Source organism: Varanus komodoensis, unplaced genomic scaffold, assembly GCF_004798865.1.
Source record: "Varanus komodoensis strain SLA01 unplaced genomic scaffold, ASM479886v1 scaffold63, whole genome shotgun sequence".
In the NCBI taxonomy this organism is placed as follows: domain Eukaryota; kingdom Metazoa; phylum Chordata; class Lepidosauria; order Squamata; family Varanidae; genus Varanus; species Varanus komodoensis.
The window spans coordinates 2,623,061-2,639,849 of NW_025336259.1; the positions used below are offsets into that span (position 1 = coordinate 2,623,061).

At 49.7% G+C, this 16,789-nt stretch overlaps 2 protein-coding genes across 3 annotated transcripts in view; one reads left to right on the plus strand and one right to left on the minus strand.

Annotated features, from left to right (window-relative positions):
* MYO7A (myosin VIIA) overlaps nucleotides 1-11,926 on the plus strand; it is a 93,055-nt gene extending 81,129 nt beyond the window's left edge. The window contains exons 39-47 of one of the 2 annotated variants that reach the window (XM_044450164.1): nucleotides 217-322; nucleotides 653-766; nucleotides 1,181-1,268; nucleotides 1,558-1,664; nucleotides 3,481-3,666; nucleotides 4,507-4,623; nucleotides 6,937-7,020; nucleotides 8,752-8,871; nucleotides 11,715-11,926. In XM_044450164.1, coding sequence (XP_044306099.1) covers nucleotides 217-322; nucleotides 653-766; nucleotides 1,181-1,268; nucleotides 1,558-1,664; nucleotides 3,481-3,666; nucleotides 4,507-4,623; nucleotides 6,937-7,020; nucleotides 8,752-8,871; nucleotides 11,715-11,804 — 1,012 coding nt within the window. In that variant the 3' untranslated portion in view covers nucleotides 11,805-11,926. The remainder of the gene's footprint in view (nucleotides 1-216; nucleotides 323-652; nucleotides 767-1,180; nucleotides 1,269-1,557; nucleotides 1,665-3,480; nucleotides 3,667-4,506; nucleotides 4,624-6,936; nucleotides 7,021-8,751; nucleotides 8,872-11,714) is intronic. The other variant, XM_044450165.1, reaches the window with a different exon arrangement.
* Nucleotides 11,927-12,073: 147 nt separating this feature from the next.
* The window catches only part of GDPD4 (glycerophosphodiester phosphodiesterase domain containing 4), a 30,970-nt gene continuing 26,254 nt past the window's right edge, over nucleotides 12,074-16,789 (minus strand). The window contains exons 14-15 of the mRNA XM_044450180.1: nucleotides 16,155-16,231; nucleotides 12,074-12,213 (exon numbers count right to left, since the gene is read on the minus strand). Coding sequence (XP_044306115.1) covers nucleotides 12,074-12,213; nucleotides 16,155-16,231 — 217 coding nt within the window. The remainder of the gene's footprint in view (nucleotides 12,214-16,154; nucleotides 16,232-16,789) is intronic.

Here is a 16,789-nt window from a genome sequence, read left to right on the forward strand (position 1 = left end):
CTAGATGTTGGTGCTTAACAACCAGGCGGGTTCCTTCTCGGCATGCAACTTGTCTCTAGGGTGAAGCTCTTCCTCACAAACCTGTAAAATATGGAATATGTGGAAAACTGATACTGAGGAAGAAGAGGGGCCTGGAAATAAAAGGAAGGGGTAGAAACCGCTGGGGTTCCTGGCACTCGGGACAAGTCTACAGTAAGGTTTTTTTCTTTGTTATAGGAATGGATCTCGGAAATACCCTCCCCACTTGGTAGAAGTGGAGGCAATTCAGCACAAAACAACTCAGATTTTCCACAAAGTGTACTTCCCGGATGACACAGACGAGGTAAAAGCAAGATTCTTGGTAGCCTAGGCAAGACTGTGGCTTGTGAAGGAGCTGATGCCGGGAGCACCAATAGGCAAGGAAGTTGGGGGATTTGAATGGTTCCAGAGAGGAAGCAGGACTGGAGCCAGAATTCAACAGTCAGAAATCCAGGATTCCGAGGCTTTGCCACCTGTCCGGTGGAAGAATCCACGGAACAGTTTTGCCAGGTCTGCTTCCTGGGAAGCAAGCCTGCAGCTTGTATTCCAAAGAGCAGCTGCCCAGACAGATCCGTACCTGGATCTTCCAGACCTTGGCAAATTGGAGGTGGTTGAATGTAGCCTTTTTCGGCAGGCTTTCGAAGTGGAATCGAGCACCAAAGCCAAGGACTTCTGCCAGAACATCTCCAACCGGCTGCTTTTGAAATCATCCGAAGGTTTCAGCCTCTTTGTCAAAATCTCTGACAAGGTGTGTGTATGTGTGTCCTAAGGCAACCTGGCCTCTGTTTGGTGTATCCCAGACTCGGAAGCCTCCTTGTTGCATTATTGATCAAATCCAGACCTTCTCCAACTGCTGCCTTCCACAATTGTTGGACTACAACTCCCATGCTGACTAATGATGACCCCAATGAGGTCATCAGATTGGTGAAGGCCAATTCAGCCTGTCCTTCGGCCACTGGCATTGCCTGCCTCTTTCTGGGTTGAATGTTGCTAGAAATAACTTTTCCGTGGAGATTCACCAATGCCCTAGCCTGAGCATTTTCCCCCCCGAGCCATGCAATGAAACAAGACTCCCCCTGCAGGAGGAGTTACCTGACAGGTAGCGTGTAAGCTTGTGTTGCATTTTTATTTCATTTCATGGTAATGGCTTGCACTCTTCCAGGTCATCAGCGTGCCTGAAGGAGACTTCTTTTTCGATTTTGTCAGGCATCTGACAGACTGGATCAAGAAAGCCAGACCAGCAAAAGATGGTAAATTCCCCAACTCTTCCCATCTTCGCAGCGTTCCTCTGCTTGCAGAGGGGAGCAGCAAGCCCTTTGTGGTATGTGTTGCTCTTCCTAGGCTTGAACTAGCCACCTTTGGCCTGATGGGCTAGCTTTCTATATGCAGGGTTTTAAATTGTTGCATGGAGGAGCTCTGCATCATGGCAGCCCCTGCCCCCAAGTAATCTGAAGTGACTCCTCCATAGTTCTGTTCTGGGCAAAGTTGTGCAGTACACAGTCAAACCTAATTCCTCGTTGCAACGGTGTCTTTGGGCAGGGTTAGTGCCTTCTCTCACCTACCAAGTGTTCTTCATGAAGAAGCTTTGGACAAACACGGTGCCTGGAAAGGATTCGATGGCTGACTCCATCTTCCACTACTATCAGGTACTTCTGAATGTGCCACAGCAGGGAGCAAAGGGATCCAAGATTTAGGGTGGATGCCAGGAAGGACTTCCTGACGGTTAGGAGCCCGAGGGTGTGGAATGGGCTTCCAGGGGAGGTGGTTGAGGCCCCATCGCTGAGGGTGTTCAAGGACAGGCTGGACATGCACATGGTGGGCGTGTTGTGAGCGGAGCCAGCTGGAGCAGGGGTCAGACTAGATGGCCCAGGAGGTCCCTTCTGACTTGCTCTGTTTGTCTATGTTTCTATGCTTTTTTTGGACTGAGCTGCTCGGCCTGGAGAGAGACAGAATTTCCCGTCTGTTTTAGCACCTGTGCGCCTCCTTTCAGCTCTAACTCTCCCATGGCTGCAGAATTTATTACAGAAACAGAATTTATTGCACTTCCTTTGATTCCATTTCTATACTACCCAGTAACTGGAGTTCTCTGGGCAGTTTGCGACAGGACCCAACTCTCATACAACACTAATACTGAAGAGAGCTAAGTGTGGTGTCGTGGTTAAGAGTGTGGGACTGGGAGTCTGTCCGGAGTCAGTCCAGTTCCACTCCCTGCTCAGCCATGGAGCCAACTGGGTGACTTTGGGCCAGTCACAGACTCTCGGCCCAGCCTACCTCTGCCCTTCTCTCCCAGTGCTGCATCATGGGACCAGGTGTCCTACCAGGCTCGTCCGGCTCCTGGGATTCCTGTTCTCAAGGTTCTTCTGAACACCTGCAAAGGGCAGCCTGGATAAGTCCCTCTGCTTTTCCCGGCTCAAATCTGGAGGTGCCAGTTCCCAGGCCCCTCCGCTTCCCATCTGGCGAGTCCGGACCTGCCTTCCTTGGATCTGGTGCCAAGAACATCTGCTCCGTTCATTCCTGACGCCCTGTGGTTGTGCAAGGCTGAGTGTGCCCTCCAGGAACTTGGGCTCAGGGCTGTGACAGGACCAGGGACTCGCGAGCCAAGGTCGGGGGTCCAAGGGCACCCCACCCTCAAAACAGATTCCCTGCACATCACGAGTCGCTTTTTCTAAATCTGCATTTATCCATATACATTAGCATATGCCGAAGAAATGCAGTTTGGCGTCCCTTTTGCCCCCCTTTCCCAACAATTCCCAAGTGAACCCCTGTTGATGTTGTGTCTGCGCTCTGAGAAAGAATGGGAAGAGGCTGGAAGAAAAACTATTCTAAATATACATTGATTTTGTTTCAGAGCATTTTGTTCTGAGTAAAAATAAACCACGAGTGGAGAACATGAAAATGCTTAGAATAGAAAAGCGCATGTAATGTTTATCAAGACATGATTTTTGTTTGCTTGTTTGTTTGTTGAAGATGCACAACTTGAGTGCCGTTTTTCTTGTTAAAAAGGTGGGGTACAAATCAAATGAGCCATTTTTATTGCTAAGTCCAGGAACGAGCAGGTTGGCAGGAAGTTGCAGGCGGCAAGCTGACAACGCGGGCCAAATCACGGAGTTGCAGACGCTCTGCAAAGCTGGGATCGCCCCAAAGTTGAGATCTCCCCAAAGGCAGCCCACTGGACTTGTGGGGCAGACTGTCTTGCCCTCCCAGTGGCAAAGTTTCTGTCCAACCACTGCTCCATTAATAGCAGATGGGAGTGAATTTTATTTTATTGTCTTTATATTTGGAATTTGCATAAAAGCGATTTGTGGAGGATACAAATCCTGGGAATATTTAAAAAGGACCCTTGCCTGGGGCCAAAAATGGCATCGAAGTGCAGTCTTGGTGAGCTGCCAGTACAATTGTCGTTGTTTTGCTTTCACCCTACAAAATGTCCCTTCTTTCTTTTTCTCTCCCCTTGTGGTGCAGGAATTACCAAAGTACCTTCGTGGCTATCATAAATGCAGCCGGGAAGACATCCTTCAGCTCGGAGCGCTGATTTACAGGGTGAAGTTTGAAGATGACAAATCCTACTTCCCAAGCATCCCTAAACTCCTCAAGGAGCTGGTACCCGAGTCTCTCATCCGGCAATTGTCTCCTGATGACTGGAAGAGGGTAGGTCTGTCTCTCTTAGGCACTGTTTAACTGGCCTCCACACCTCACCTGGCTGCATACGTACCTTGAGCAGACTTCCCAACTCTCTGATCAAAACTGCAGGTTTTTCCTGTCCTCATGCAACCAACCGTGTGGCAACATCTCTGATTTTATAGAGACGGCCCCAAAGGAGTCGCTCTTTTATCTCCTTTCAAGAAGCAGAGGCTGTTGCAGAAATACTGCTTTCCTTGCCAAAGGCTTTGCCTCCAGATTTTATACAAGCACCACACGCACTGGACGGTGCATCGGAAACCAACTTATCCTGTAAATAGTTTGCATACTGCAAAACAGAAGCGTAGAAACAGAGCAAGTCTGAGGGGGCCTGCAGGAAAACTGAAAGTGTGAAAGCTCTTGGCTTCTATTTTTGATGGCTAAAGCATTGTTGCAAAGTGCCCAGCTTTTCAATGCCAATCACCAACACAGATGCACCTATATTTTCGGTCGGTGGGTGCATTTGGAGTGTGGATAAAGTATCGTGGGCACTCTCACAAAATGGCAAGCTTTGCTAGGCCTGCCCTTTCATCCAATGGCTGCTACAGTGATCATAGCAGTCACTAAACCTCTGTTACTAGATTGGTGAGACAAAGAGGTGTGGACTGCATTTGCAAGCATCGAAAAAGATTGTGCTTGAAGGTGACCCTGTGCTTTGCAGCACCCTGGCCTCCCAGTTAATAATTAATATTAGCATTACGATTTTAAAATCTCCAGGAACGACATGAAAATCAGGACACAGGGAGAGAAGTGCAGAGAAGTGCCCAGCTGGGAAATGAGCGCTCACCTGTGTTTTGTTCTTTCCTGCAGTCCATTGTGGCCTATTTCAACAAGCACGCGGGCAAAACAAGAGAAGAAGCCAAGCTTGCCTTCCTCAAGATCATCTTTAAGTGGCCTACTTTTGGGTCGGCGTTCTTTGAAGTGAAGGTGGAGATGTGTTCTTACTTACATCTTGTGTGGCGTAAGGGTCCCAGGGGTCTAGGGGAAGGGTGGTTCGAAGAAACACACATTGCTTTGCCTCATTGTTTTATTGGAAGCTTTTCTTTCCTGCTTTTGGCTATAGTCCCTGGGAAAACGGACAAATAATCTAGAAAATGGGACTATCAGGTCTTTGACACACCACTTCTAAGGGGAGCACTGAAGATGCAGGCACAGAAACGGCAATTTGGGTGGACTGATTAGAACAAAGCTCTGGTGTGATTGCACTTGGAATATGGTCACTGCACCTAAAAAAGGGATAGTGTAGACTTGAAAAAAATGCAGAAAGGGGCAACGAAATTGATCAAGGGCTCAGAACAACTCCCCTGTGAGGAAAGGTTAAAACAGCCCTAATTGTTTTGCTTAGAAGAAAAGGAAAGTAGGAAAAGGGAAGCACGGATGAAGTGTGCAGCGTGATACATGGTACAGAGAAATTAGGGAGGGGAGGTGGATTCCTTCTCTCTCTCAATGCTCAGTCCCAGTGGAATTGTCCCACGAAGGTTATGGTGGTGAGACTCAGAACAGGTCTAAAGAAGGACTTACAGTGGGACCTCAGCTCACGAACGCCTCAGTTCACAACCAACTTGGGTTGCGAACAGAAATTTCTGAAAAAGTTTGCCGCAGGTCGCAAACGCCACATTGGGTGATGATCGCGATCGCGCCCACCTTCCCTGCACAGGTGCAATTGTGGTCATGCTGGGGGTGGGGAAGATGGCCACGATCGAGCCCATCTTCCCCCCCCCCAGTGCACCCACAATAGCGCCCGTCTCCCCCCACCCCGGAGCATAATTGCGGCCATCTCCCCCCCCCTCGACCCAGCATGATAACATGGGGGTGGAGATTTATTTATTATTTATTTATTAAAACATTTTTATGCCTCCCCATTCGCCGAAGCCTCGGGGCAGCTTACAACAATAAATTAAAATAATTATAATATTAAATTAAAAATATAAACATTAAATTAAAAATACAAGAATACAATATAAAATAAGCCACCCTGGCCAGATAAAATCCAATAATATTAACAGTTAAAATGCTGCTTAAATAAAAAGGTCTTCGCCTGGCGCCGAAAAACAAATAACGACGGCGCCAGGTGGACCTCTCTGGGGAGCGCGTTCCATAACTTAGGCACCACCGCAGAGAAGGCCCTCCTCCGAGTAGCCACCCTCCTAATTTCTTTCACGGAGGGCTCCCGGAGAAGGGCCTCCCCCGCCAATCTCAAGGGGCGGCTGGGCATATATGGATGTAAGCGCCGCAATCTTTGTTGCTCTTTGCCACTTTGCTTCAAATTTCTGTGAGTAAAAAAAAAAGTTACAGAACAGATTGACCTCATTTACATTGAACCTTGTGGGGAAATTTGACTTGGCTCACGACCAATTTGGGTCACGACTGGAGTCCTGGAATGGATTAAGTTCGTGAGCCGAGGTACCGCTGTATTTACATGGCACATAATTAAAAACTATGGAATTCACTTCCACGCAATGCAGGGGTGGCCACCCTATGGGCAGCTTTAATGGGGACTGGACCAGTTCATGGCCAGGAAGACTAACCCTGGCCGCTAGTCCTCAAGGATTTATACTCCCTCCAGATCAGAGGCAGTGTGCCCATGTGCCCCAGTTGTGGGGGAACATGGGAAGAAGGAGGCTGTTGCGCCTGTGTCCTAGTTGTGCGCTTTGCGATGGGGCAGCTGGTTGGCCACGCTCTGGACTGAGTGCTGGCCTAGCTCGACCCTTCCTCTGATCCACCAGGACGTTCTAATACTCTTAAATGCACTTCCTGCAAAATGCAGCCTCTTAGCAAGGCTGCTGCCAGCAGGACCAGAGGTGATGTTTAGAAACATAGAAACAGAGCGCGTCAGAAGGGGTCTCCCAGGCCATCTAGTCTGACCCCCGGCTCCAGCCGGCTCCACTCGTGACATGTTTACTTCTCTGTCCTTTAACATTTCCCCCGCTCCAGACAGGCCTTTCATGCCTCCTGCAAGGACCCACTAGCTAGGCATAGAGATGCCGTGGGATTCCTCATTTCCTGGTCTCTCCCCTCCACTTCCCCCTCGACCCCCAATTCCGCTGAGGCCACATCTGTGCCTTCAGGAAGCAGCCGGAGAGATTCCCTATGTGGCGCTCGTTTGGACTCCTAGCAGCCTACTTCCTTGCTCTTGGAAATGTCCATGTGCACCATCCTTGACTGTAGCCCTATTTCTACAAAAATAGCAGAAGTTGTCATGCAGCCCCCAACATGCGTCTCACTTTCTGTTCTGAGCAGCAAACGACTGATCCGAATTACCCAGAACTCCTCCTGATTGCCATCAACAAACACGGAGTCAGCCTCATTGATCGCAAAACCAAGGTGAGCTGCTTCTGGGGATGCCTTGCTAAATATTGCCAGACAATGAGCATTCTGCAGGTCGCAGCAAGATGTTGTCCCTGACCCAGCTCAGTGGCAAGAATTTCCAGAGATATTCTGTGGATGAGAGAGCCCTGGAGAACTGCGATGTGCTGGGAATAATTACCTCCATTCAGAAACATGCCTCTGGAGCCCCTTAGAAGCAAGCGGGCTCATAAAAGCTGGCAGGTTTGGCAGAGAACAATGCTTGCAGACTCCCAGAACCAGGCCCAAAATGGAGAATGGAATAGCAAGAAAATGGAAAAACTGTAACTGAAGAGGAACTGCAGATTTGGGATAATCTGGGGAAGGATGTGAATTGACGGCTTTAGGTTTTTGAGGAGAGCTGGGTAAGGATTGAATTGGTTGGCTTTGCCCTTTGTGACATTTTGGTAAATCCTGGCGATTCTTCCTAAATTTGGAGAGACGGATCATAAAGGAATATGGGTGGATAGTTTGCAGATTTGCATCCTGGCCCCCAAATCTTTTCAGGGTCTGGCAGTGTCCAGTTGAATCCACAGCTGCTTTCCTTTGCCATTCCCAGGATACCAGTCGATTGCCCCTCCAGCAAAGCATTTGTAGCCATTCAAGGAACCTCAAGCACCCAACGGTACCACAATAATCAAGGGATTCGCCTTGTAATATTGGTGTGCGTGCATTTTTGCAGGGTCTGAGGCCCTGGGAAAGGAGAGGACTGCTGGCACCAGCTTGGACCCTTCATTCCCATCTTTCCTTCTTTATACGTGTCTTTGTCGGCCTCCTGTAACTGCTGAGGCTTTCCTAAGCCGCTTACAATACATAAAGCATTTTAACAAAGTAGAACGCATTAAAACCAATTAAAACGCAACAAATTAAAACATCTATGGAAGCAATATAAAAAGGGGCTGCAGTATTCAGGCTAAGAGTTTAAAAGAATTTCTAAAAGGGCGTGTCTTTGCCTGGTGCCGAAAGGAAAATAAAGATGGTGCCAGGTGAATTTCCCACGGGAGGGAGTTCCAAAGATGGGGGGAAGCAGCAGAAAAGGCCCTTCACCTGGATGCCACCCCTCTCATCTCTGTTCTTGTAGAAGGGTCCTCTGAGCTGATCTAAGGGGGTGGGTAGGTATGTATGGGTGCAGATGGTCTTTTAGATAGCCAGGCCCCATGGCCTTGAGGGCTTTAGCAAGCTGTGTAGGGCCATTTGTCCAGCTAGCCAGTATGGTCTGGTCCAGAGATGCCCGTGACCCCCAGAGGTCACCCCTGTGCTTTGCCGTCCCCCTCACATGCAAACACAAACCCGATTCCACTGTCCACACCTGTCCGACTGGACCTTCCTTTCCTCTGGGAGCCCAGCAGGGTCTCCTTGTCCTCCACCGAGCTCCTCGGTTTCTCTCTGAAGGCTCAGATTATTGAAGGGGAGCCACTGAGTGCGGAAAGGGGGGATTCCTTGCCCGTCTAGCTGGCTGCGTCTTCTGACTCCTCCCCAGGAGAGGTTGCCCAGTGGGGAACGACAGAGCTGCTCTGCACACGGAGGGGCAGACTTAATCCTTATGCGTCTGGGGCCTGTGTACAGCCTTGAATGCCCCGTTGTATTCTCACGAAACCCCACGGCATGTGGCGGGGGCCCCTGCTGGTGCCTCGGTCGGGTGGCAGGCTCAGGGATGGGCACACGGCGTCTTTCCAAAGAGACAGCTCACTGCCTTCCCTGTCTCCCCAGGATATCCTGATCACTCACCCCTTCACAAAGATCTCCAACTGGAGCAGTGGCAACACCTACTTCCACATCACGATCGGCAACTTGGTACGGGGAAGCAAGCTCCTGTGTGAGACTTCGCTGGTAAGGAAAGCAACAGGCTCCCAGGCAGCCAGTTTGTAATGAGGAAGGCACCACTGGTGATGCACAGCTGGCATGAAGGACAGAAGCTTGATCCTGGGCAGAATCTGACCATTGGCGGGCAGGCATGAAAAATGCTGCTTCTGCTTTATCGTCAAAAGCCAAGCTTCTAGACCTCATGGCTGTAAAGATACACAGCATGGAGCATATGGAGTGTAATATTGTGGTGAAATTGCACACCTGTGCACACTCAGAGGCTGGGTTCAGACAGCTGATACCCATACTCAAGTACTGAGCATAAGTTGAGTGTACTTTGTGGTTGACATATGGGTTAGCATGTTGTCTGAATCCAGCATGGTTGGTTAACCACAAATAACCCATGAAGAGAACCCATGGTTTGTCCTTGAGTTCTGAACTGTGGATTGTTTACTATGGTTTGTTAGCACGGCTGGGTTCGGACAACAGGATAACCCATGGTTCAGCATCAGTCCATGTTCAACCCCTGAGTAGGAGTTGTTGTGTTGTCTGAACCCAGCCAATATGGGGGGTGGGGGGTGGGGAGAAATTGACATAGGCCATTCATTGGCAAGAGGCTATCAGATTCTGTGGGTGGGAAATGGAAAATGTAGATGCATCCACCAAAGGGATTTCTTTGGAAGCAGCTTGACCTTGTCCACTGTTCCCCCAAGCCAAGCACAACCTCCCAGTGCTAAGAAGGAAACAAGGGAAGCTTCTGCTCCCCAGGCAATTTCAGTACAGTGCATTTCCCTTTTGCTCTGTACAGTGTACCCCGCAATTATGTAAGAGAAATTAGCAAAATTTTATTGCTTCCTTTTCTGATGTCCTGCCACTGTCTTTAGAAGCCAGATGGAAGAACAATACGGTCCTTCATGGAGTCACTCCTCGCTTCCTCTCGTCTTGTCTCACTTTGTTTTGTCTCGATTTATTTTATTTTATTTTATTTTTAATTTGTTTGTTTGTTTGTTTGGAGAACGTATATGCCACCCCATTCACATAAGCCTCGGGGCGGCTTCCAAACAGTTTGGAAGTTTCATTTTGTTTCGTTTCACTTCCAGGCCACCCAATAAGTAAAGCTCTCAGGCCAGTTTATACAGACGAAAACCTTTCAAAGATGTTATAAAAGCCATGTACATACAAAACAGGCAGCATGCACAGAGAGACACGGACGTGGCAGATCCGTCACCCTGCAGCCTGAATGGCCAGACGGAGCCCTGTCGCATTCCTCCATGATATTCCGGCCTGGTCTTTTTTGCAGCGATTCTGGTGCATTTTCAGATTCAGTGTTAGAATCCTTACTTGTGGAGGTGGATGTGTCCTTAACCTAGACAGATTGCTCCTTTGTGGAGTTCTTGGAACCCCAAAGGCCGTTGTCCCTGGCTTTACCTCTCTGTCCGCCATTTTGTGAGCAGCTGCAGTTGGTTAATCCAGTCTCTCTGGTTAACAGGAAGTACAGTTCACAGATACCTGACATCTTCCCACTTCTGGTCTGGGATACATTCGAGTGTTTATGTCCACAGGATCATCCCACCATGTGATACCTTCACCATTGTGTAAGATTGTGCACAATGTAGAAAAGCTAGTTGAGAAGCACCTCTCTCTCTTTCTTTCATACAGTACTGGATTTTGGTATCATCCAGTGACATTGATTGGCAGTAGATTCCAGACAGACAAACCAAAGTACTTCCCAGAATGGAATTCACGGCCACAAGGGGTGGCGACGGCCATCAGCCTAGATGGCACTAGAAACCACTGACCAAATTCATGGAGAAGAAGAGTTGGATGACTCTCGTGTCTGTATCAATCTCATGTCTTTATTGAGTCAAATGAAAGGCCACAGAAAATGACAACTTTCAAGATCTCCGGATGTCACAAAAAATCTGGTGGAGGCAGGGGGAGAAAGGTTGACTTGAGGTTTATTTATTTATTTATTTATTTATTAAAACATTTCTATGTCGCCCCTTGCCGAAGCCTCGGGGCGGCTCACAACACAAAGTAAAATACAATAAAATACAAAAATAACAATATAAAATTAACAACATAAATAACAATATAAAAGAAGTCGCCCTGGCCAGATAAATAAGCAACTATTGTTAACAATTAAAATGACGCTTAAATAAAAAGGTCTTCTCCTGGCGCCGAAAAACAAATAACGACAGTTGAGGTCTTCCTGGTCGCTGTCTTAAGATGTAATGAAGGAGGGTTTTTACAGATGTTCAGAATGGGCTCTGCCAGGTCATGCCATGATTTCTTTTTCATCTGAAACTGTCCCTAGAACTGGGAATTAGAAATAAGCCAGCAGTGGTTGGTCATTCATCTTTGGCCATGTATAATCCAGTGGCTAAACGGATCAGGGGCAGCAGGCCACAAAGGTCAGGGGCTGAGGAGCAACAGAAGGAGAGCAGAATTACCTTTGTGGCCTCCCGGCAGGAGTCATCTCATTGGCCACTGGTGGGAGAGCAGGTGCTGGTCTTGATGAACCTTCGAACTGATCCATCCTGGTTCTGATGTGGATCTCAGTCCACTCACAGAGTGCCAGTGCAGTCCAGCAGCCCCCAAAGTGGTTGTCTGCCTTGCGCACCCACACCAACCTTTGCGTCTGCTTTGGTCTTCAGTGTGAAGCATCTCTCTCCACCCCCCGTGCTCTGTGCCATTCCAGGGGGACCCAAATGCCAAGGCCCTTCCTGGCTTTATGCAAAGCTGACCTGAAGATCAGAGTACAGGCCTGTAAGGCAGGCAGATGCTGCAGAGGCCATGCTGAACGGGGGAAAGGAAGGGGAGACCTGAGGGAGACGAGATGCGTTACCTCCTTCTGCTTTCTTTGCCAGGGCTACAAGATGGACGACCTCTTGACCTCTTACATTAGCCAGATGCTGACCGCCATGAGTAAACAGAGGAGCTTGAAGGGTGGCAAGTGAACTGAGAGAAGTCGCTGGCTGGTGGCCCTCGAACGGCCCTGCCAGCTGTTGGCAGTGGGCTATCCTTGCAGCTGGGGCAGGACCTTCTCCACCCACATGTGGAGGATGAGCCGGACTCCTTCCGAAAGCCCGTCGGACTCTGACCCCGAGGACTGTGGCCTGACTTCTCCTTCAAGCGAGGATGACTATCTCTGAGGATGGACCTCCGTGGCTTCTCCCCTCTCTCTTTCCCTCTCTTGTGCAGGACTTGCACCTCAGTGCTGCCTCTTTCACACTGTGGGACAGTGAAGCTCCAGCCTTGTGAACGTGGAACCAAAATAGCGGGAGTCGCCCAGGCCTGTTGGGAAAGGCTGCTTGAAGGCCTTTGACAGCCAGAATCGGCTGAGCGGTCGATGGCTGCCGGGCCGTGCTAGGAACAGAAAGGAAGCATAAAAATACGCTGGGTTCAGGGACTGGGCACTTGTGAGAGGAGGCAACTTTTACACGGGTGTGGGGGGGGGGAGTCCATTTTTAAAATAATAGCTATAAAAGGTTGGGTGAAAGGCGCCCATTTTGCAAAATGGACAGAGGAAAACGCACAGCACAGATCGGGAAAGGTGCCTGTAGATGGGCAACAGAGAGCTTAATGTACAATATCATCTGGGCTTATTTTAAGGAAGTTTGGTTTTAAGGTGGCTTGTTTCATGCTTATATTTATTGTGTGGTGGGAAATGTCTTACCTGAATCAGTAGAGCCTGCTTCGGAGAAGGTTTCTGACAAAATTGGCTCCTCTTTTGTGAAGAAGTACCCAAAAGTTAAGACTTATTTTCTTATAGGTGTGCTTAACATTGACTAGATTGAGATGACACGAGAACCCATGCTCAAGGAGTTCTCTGAACCATGCCTGGGTTGCTTCTAAGTACTTATCCCATTATCTGAACCCAGCCAAGGTGACAGACGATGGGTTCTGTTCCTGGTGAACAAGCCATGGCTTGTTAGTGCAGCTGGGTTCAGACAACACAAGCCAGATTTCAACAACCCACAGTTCAACAACAACCCATGCTCAGCCCTTGCATGAGGACTACTGTATTGTCTGAACCTAGTTGTTTTGTCTGGAGTTTCTGTGTCTTGGATTGGAGGCAAAAAGAGCAATGAAAGCAGGAAGTTTTTAATTTCAGTAGTTCCTTCCAGGTTTGGCCAAGAGAGATCTCCTTGGAGTGTAATGCATCACGCTAAACAATAGAAGTAAATGAAATGGAATTCTTTCCCTCTCCGGAAGGCAGCAGCCTTGAATTTTCAGGGTTGCCAAGGACGGTCAGTGGGACTATCAAGGGCACATTTCAGAGGGCTTTCGCTTATACGGTTGCTATAAGTTGGAGATTGTTTGATGGCACATAAGTTGAAGACAAGCTTTTCATTGTAGCACCAAAATGAATCATGCCAGACGGTGGTGGGGAGATCTCTACTCGATCATTCTCATTTAACTTGGCAACAGTGGTAAATATAAATTCTTCCATTTGAATCCCCAATTAAGGATATTGTGAGTTTGAGGGGGAGAAGTGGATAGTTTACATTTACACCTTAAAAGTTATCCAGGGGAGGAAAAAGCAGGTCGTTTTTTTAAAAACTCAGGACTTGGAGACTGTTTTTGAATGGGGATTTCAGGGGGGGGGGGAATGCAATTTGAAGAGGCAGATTTGAATGCAGAAACCTGCTCGCATTTTGAACGGGGGATGCAGTGATGCAGTTCTGTCATTCTCTACCCAAACCAATTTTCAGTATCTCCAATGCAATAGCAGCCCCTATTTTAACCATGTTGCGGGTACATTCAGTTGAAGGACACGATCCATTTGGAGCTATCAGCAAGGGCGGGGCAGGGGATGCCCCATCACCATGAATAAAATTGCACAATTTTAATAACTTAAAAAGATTGTTCATGAAGGGATTCCCAGTCAAGGTGTTGTGGTTTTGTTTGTTTGTTTGTTTGTTTGAGTTTGGACTCTGGGAGAGTGTAATACTTTCAGGCCAGTGTATCACACCGAGGTATCACTCGAACCATGTGCGGGATTCCATCTTGCCCCACGGACTGACAACGAAGGAGTCGCTGTGGTTTTCAGCATTGTCGTGTCTCTGTCGCCTGGCGTATTTAGGCGGCAGGCGAGGTTGGCATCTTTCTCAGCGTGTGCGCTCTCACATAAATGGACTTTCTGTGTCTCTCCTGTTCTAGAGGCCATTTATGGCGCAGAGGGGGCCCAACACGCGTGCTCTGTGCTTCTGCTGTTTTTGTCTATCATGTTCGTATGTGAGATGTGAGACGATGCTGTGGAACGTTCCCATTAAAGCAAAATGTTTTGGGGGAGGTGCAAAGAGAGAGCCGAAGTGAAGGTGGTTTTATCAATGCATGGGAGAAATGGGATATTGCTTTATGGCTTGACTGCTGTGCCCGACGTACCAAGGATGGCTGAAACACACCCTGAATGAACCGGACTTGGACAGAAGCCAAACATTTTTCCGCCGGCCCTCTTGTAATCAAACATGATCAGACCAAGGCTGTGCCCAGCCAGGTGCCACCGTGAAGCCCCCAAGCAAGAGATCTGAACAAATTCATCTTGTGGGAGGCTTTTCCTACCCCACCTTAGCAAGCAGGGCCCAGTTTGTACTAGATGGTACCAAAATTACAGAGCATAGCAACATTTACCTAAAGCAGTGCCTGCAGCTGCCTCAGCCCAGAATCCCCGTCCTTCCCTGCTCCCTCGGGGTGTGACATCGGCTAGGGCTGGTGAGGAGCTGTGGGCCAAACTCTCTGCACAGCTGCAAGCTGCCCGTCTCTGCTCCAGGGGCCTTCTGTGGCCATCGCCTTCAGCCTTGCAGGCTTCCCAGGGGCATTGTGGGAAAAGCGAGGCTGGGCAAGGCAGGCCTTGCTGCTGCTGCAGCTCGGTTCTTCCATTCCCGCATCCAGCCTGAGGAAAGGTAAAGTTCCCAACTAGAACCTTATCTAAGCAATCGAATCCTCCTGGGACCTGGCCGGTGGAGGGAGCTCTGTTCCAGTGCCCGGCGTGAGTCCTGGCATCGCCGTCCTCTTGGCGACTGCCCGCAGCGCCAGTCCGAAGATGCCAACCTCCAGCTGCTGCCTCTGGTCCTCGTGGCAAAGCGACCAAACATTTCCTTTTGTGGAAGGATTTTATTTTTTCCCAGATATTGTAAAAAAAACAAAACTTTTAAACTCCCACTTAAATACAACATAAAAGGAAGGTGGGGTTCACAGGAGACATTCCATCCGTGGAAACAAAACTTGTGGCCCGCGGCTTTCCTCCAGATCGTTGCGGATGCACCTTGCAAGGCATTGTCTGCCACAACCGAAGGGAGCCCTCGCCTCCCCTGGGGCCACTGGCAGAATGAAGACCCTTTCCCCGAAACCTAGAGTAGAATGATCGCCCTGTATTTCCAAGAAAGGATGCGCAACAGCTTTTTGTTCAAGTGAAGGCCACAAGAATGAGCACCACTGGCGTTCTCAGGACCCCATGCCTCTTAATCAGGGAAGAACAGGAAAAGAAGGGGGGTCGTTGATCTTCTGCTTAAAGTGGCCCTGGGAATCTCAGTGGCATTCAGCCACTGTGGTCCATTCCAGTCTTTGCACCCTGTTCACTGAATGTGTGGCTTCCTCCGTGGCCAGGCCCAGGCTAGGAAAGGCTCTCCTGTCTCCGCTATCTGTGCTGAATGGCAGATGCACCCTCTTCTCAGGCTACTGTTGGCAACCTGTTAAGTTCTGAAAAGACAGGCGGATGGGGAGTTACATTGTCAGTCCTGACCAAGGTACAGAGAGCGAAGCAAGGGCATCCTTGGGAGAGAGTTACATAAATGCAGAAAATTAGACGTGTGGTTGCTCACAACCACTATCCTGAATGGCACGAGTATGGCTGGATTCAGGCCATTGCCATCAAGGGAGGTGGGTGGTTCCCGTGCCGGTGCAGCAGTGTCTCCACCCTGGGCTTTAGCCTGAATTTTGAAGGAGCTGTCCATTGTTATGGCTTGATGCCAGGAAGTGTTTCCTGACAGTTAGGACCCCGAGGGTGTGGAATGGGCTTCCGCGGGAGGTGGTTGAGGCCCCATCGGTAAGGCTGGACATGCACATGGTAGGCATGTTGTGAGTGGAGCTGGCTGGAGCCGGGGGTCAGACTAGATGGCCCCGGAGCCCCCTTCTGACTCAGTCTGTTTCTCTGTTTCTAGCCCCAGAGGGGTTTTAGCACCATGGAAAGCCTCTGAAGCGCAGGATGGATGCATGATACTGGGTAGGGCAAGATGGATGACTCTCACCTGGCCACACCCCTGCATCTCTGGGGAGCACCCAACCCCACAGAGGGCGCCGCTCACCTGCTTCGTTGTACAAGTTGCTGCCCCGCTTCGTGCCGCTCACTTTCCCTCCATGGTACCTGCCTGCCTCGTTCCACCTGAAAAGAGCAGGATCGTTTCACCCCTAGCGGCCGCTCCTGGTGCCCCCCTTCCAGCCCCCCCTTTGCGATGTGGCACGGGGAAGAATGCCGGCCTCTGCCGCGGTCCCGCGGGGATGTCGAAGACAAGCCCAACAGCCACCGAGTCTCGCGCCCAGCCGTAAAGTGGGAGAGGGCATCCTCGGCTGGCCGGAACCCTGCTGTGCTGGGGAGAAGCAGCTGGCCACGTTTCTCGCAGGTGTCCCGCTCTGGGCTGCACAGTCCTCTTAATGCTGAGCCCAAAGAGGAGTTTGGAGGCGTGTGCCGGGGATGGAACCGCAAGGCACAGGATGGGTGTTCCATCTATAAAGCCAGGCGTGGAGGGGTGGGTGAATGCAGGGGAGGAAGCAGAAAGGGGCATGCTCTTCCATCTTCGCCCGGCTTTTTTCCCCCATTGCTCAGTCTCTGGGCCCTGAGAACAGTGCTCTTTCCCTGCAGGTGGTGCGAGGGTCACCTGGCGGCGGCAGCCGGATGTCCAGGCCCAGTGGACAAAGTGGGGTGACCTGGTGCACAGCTTTC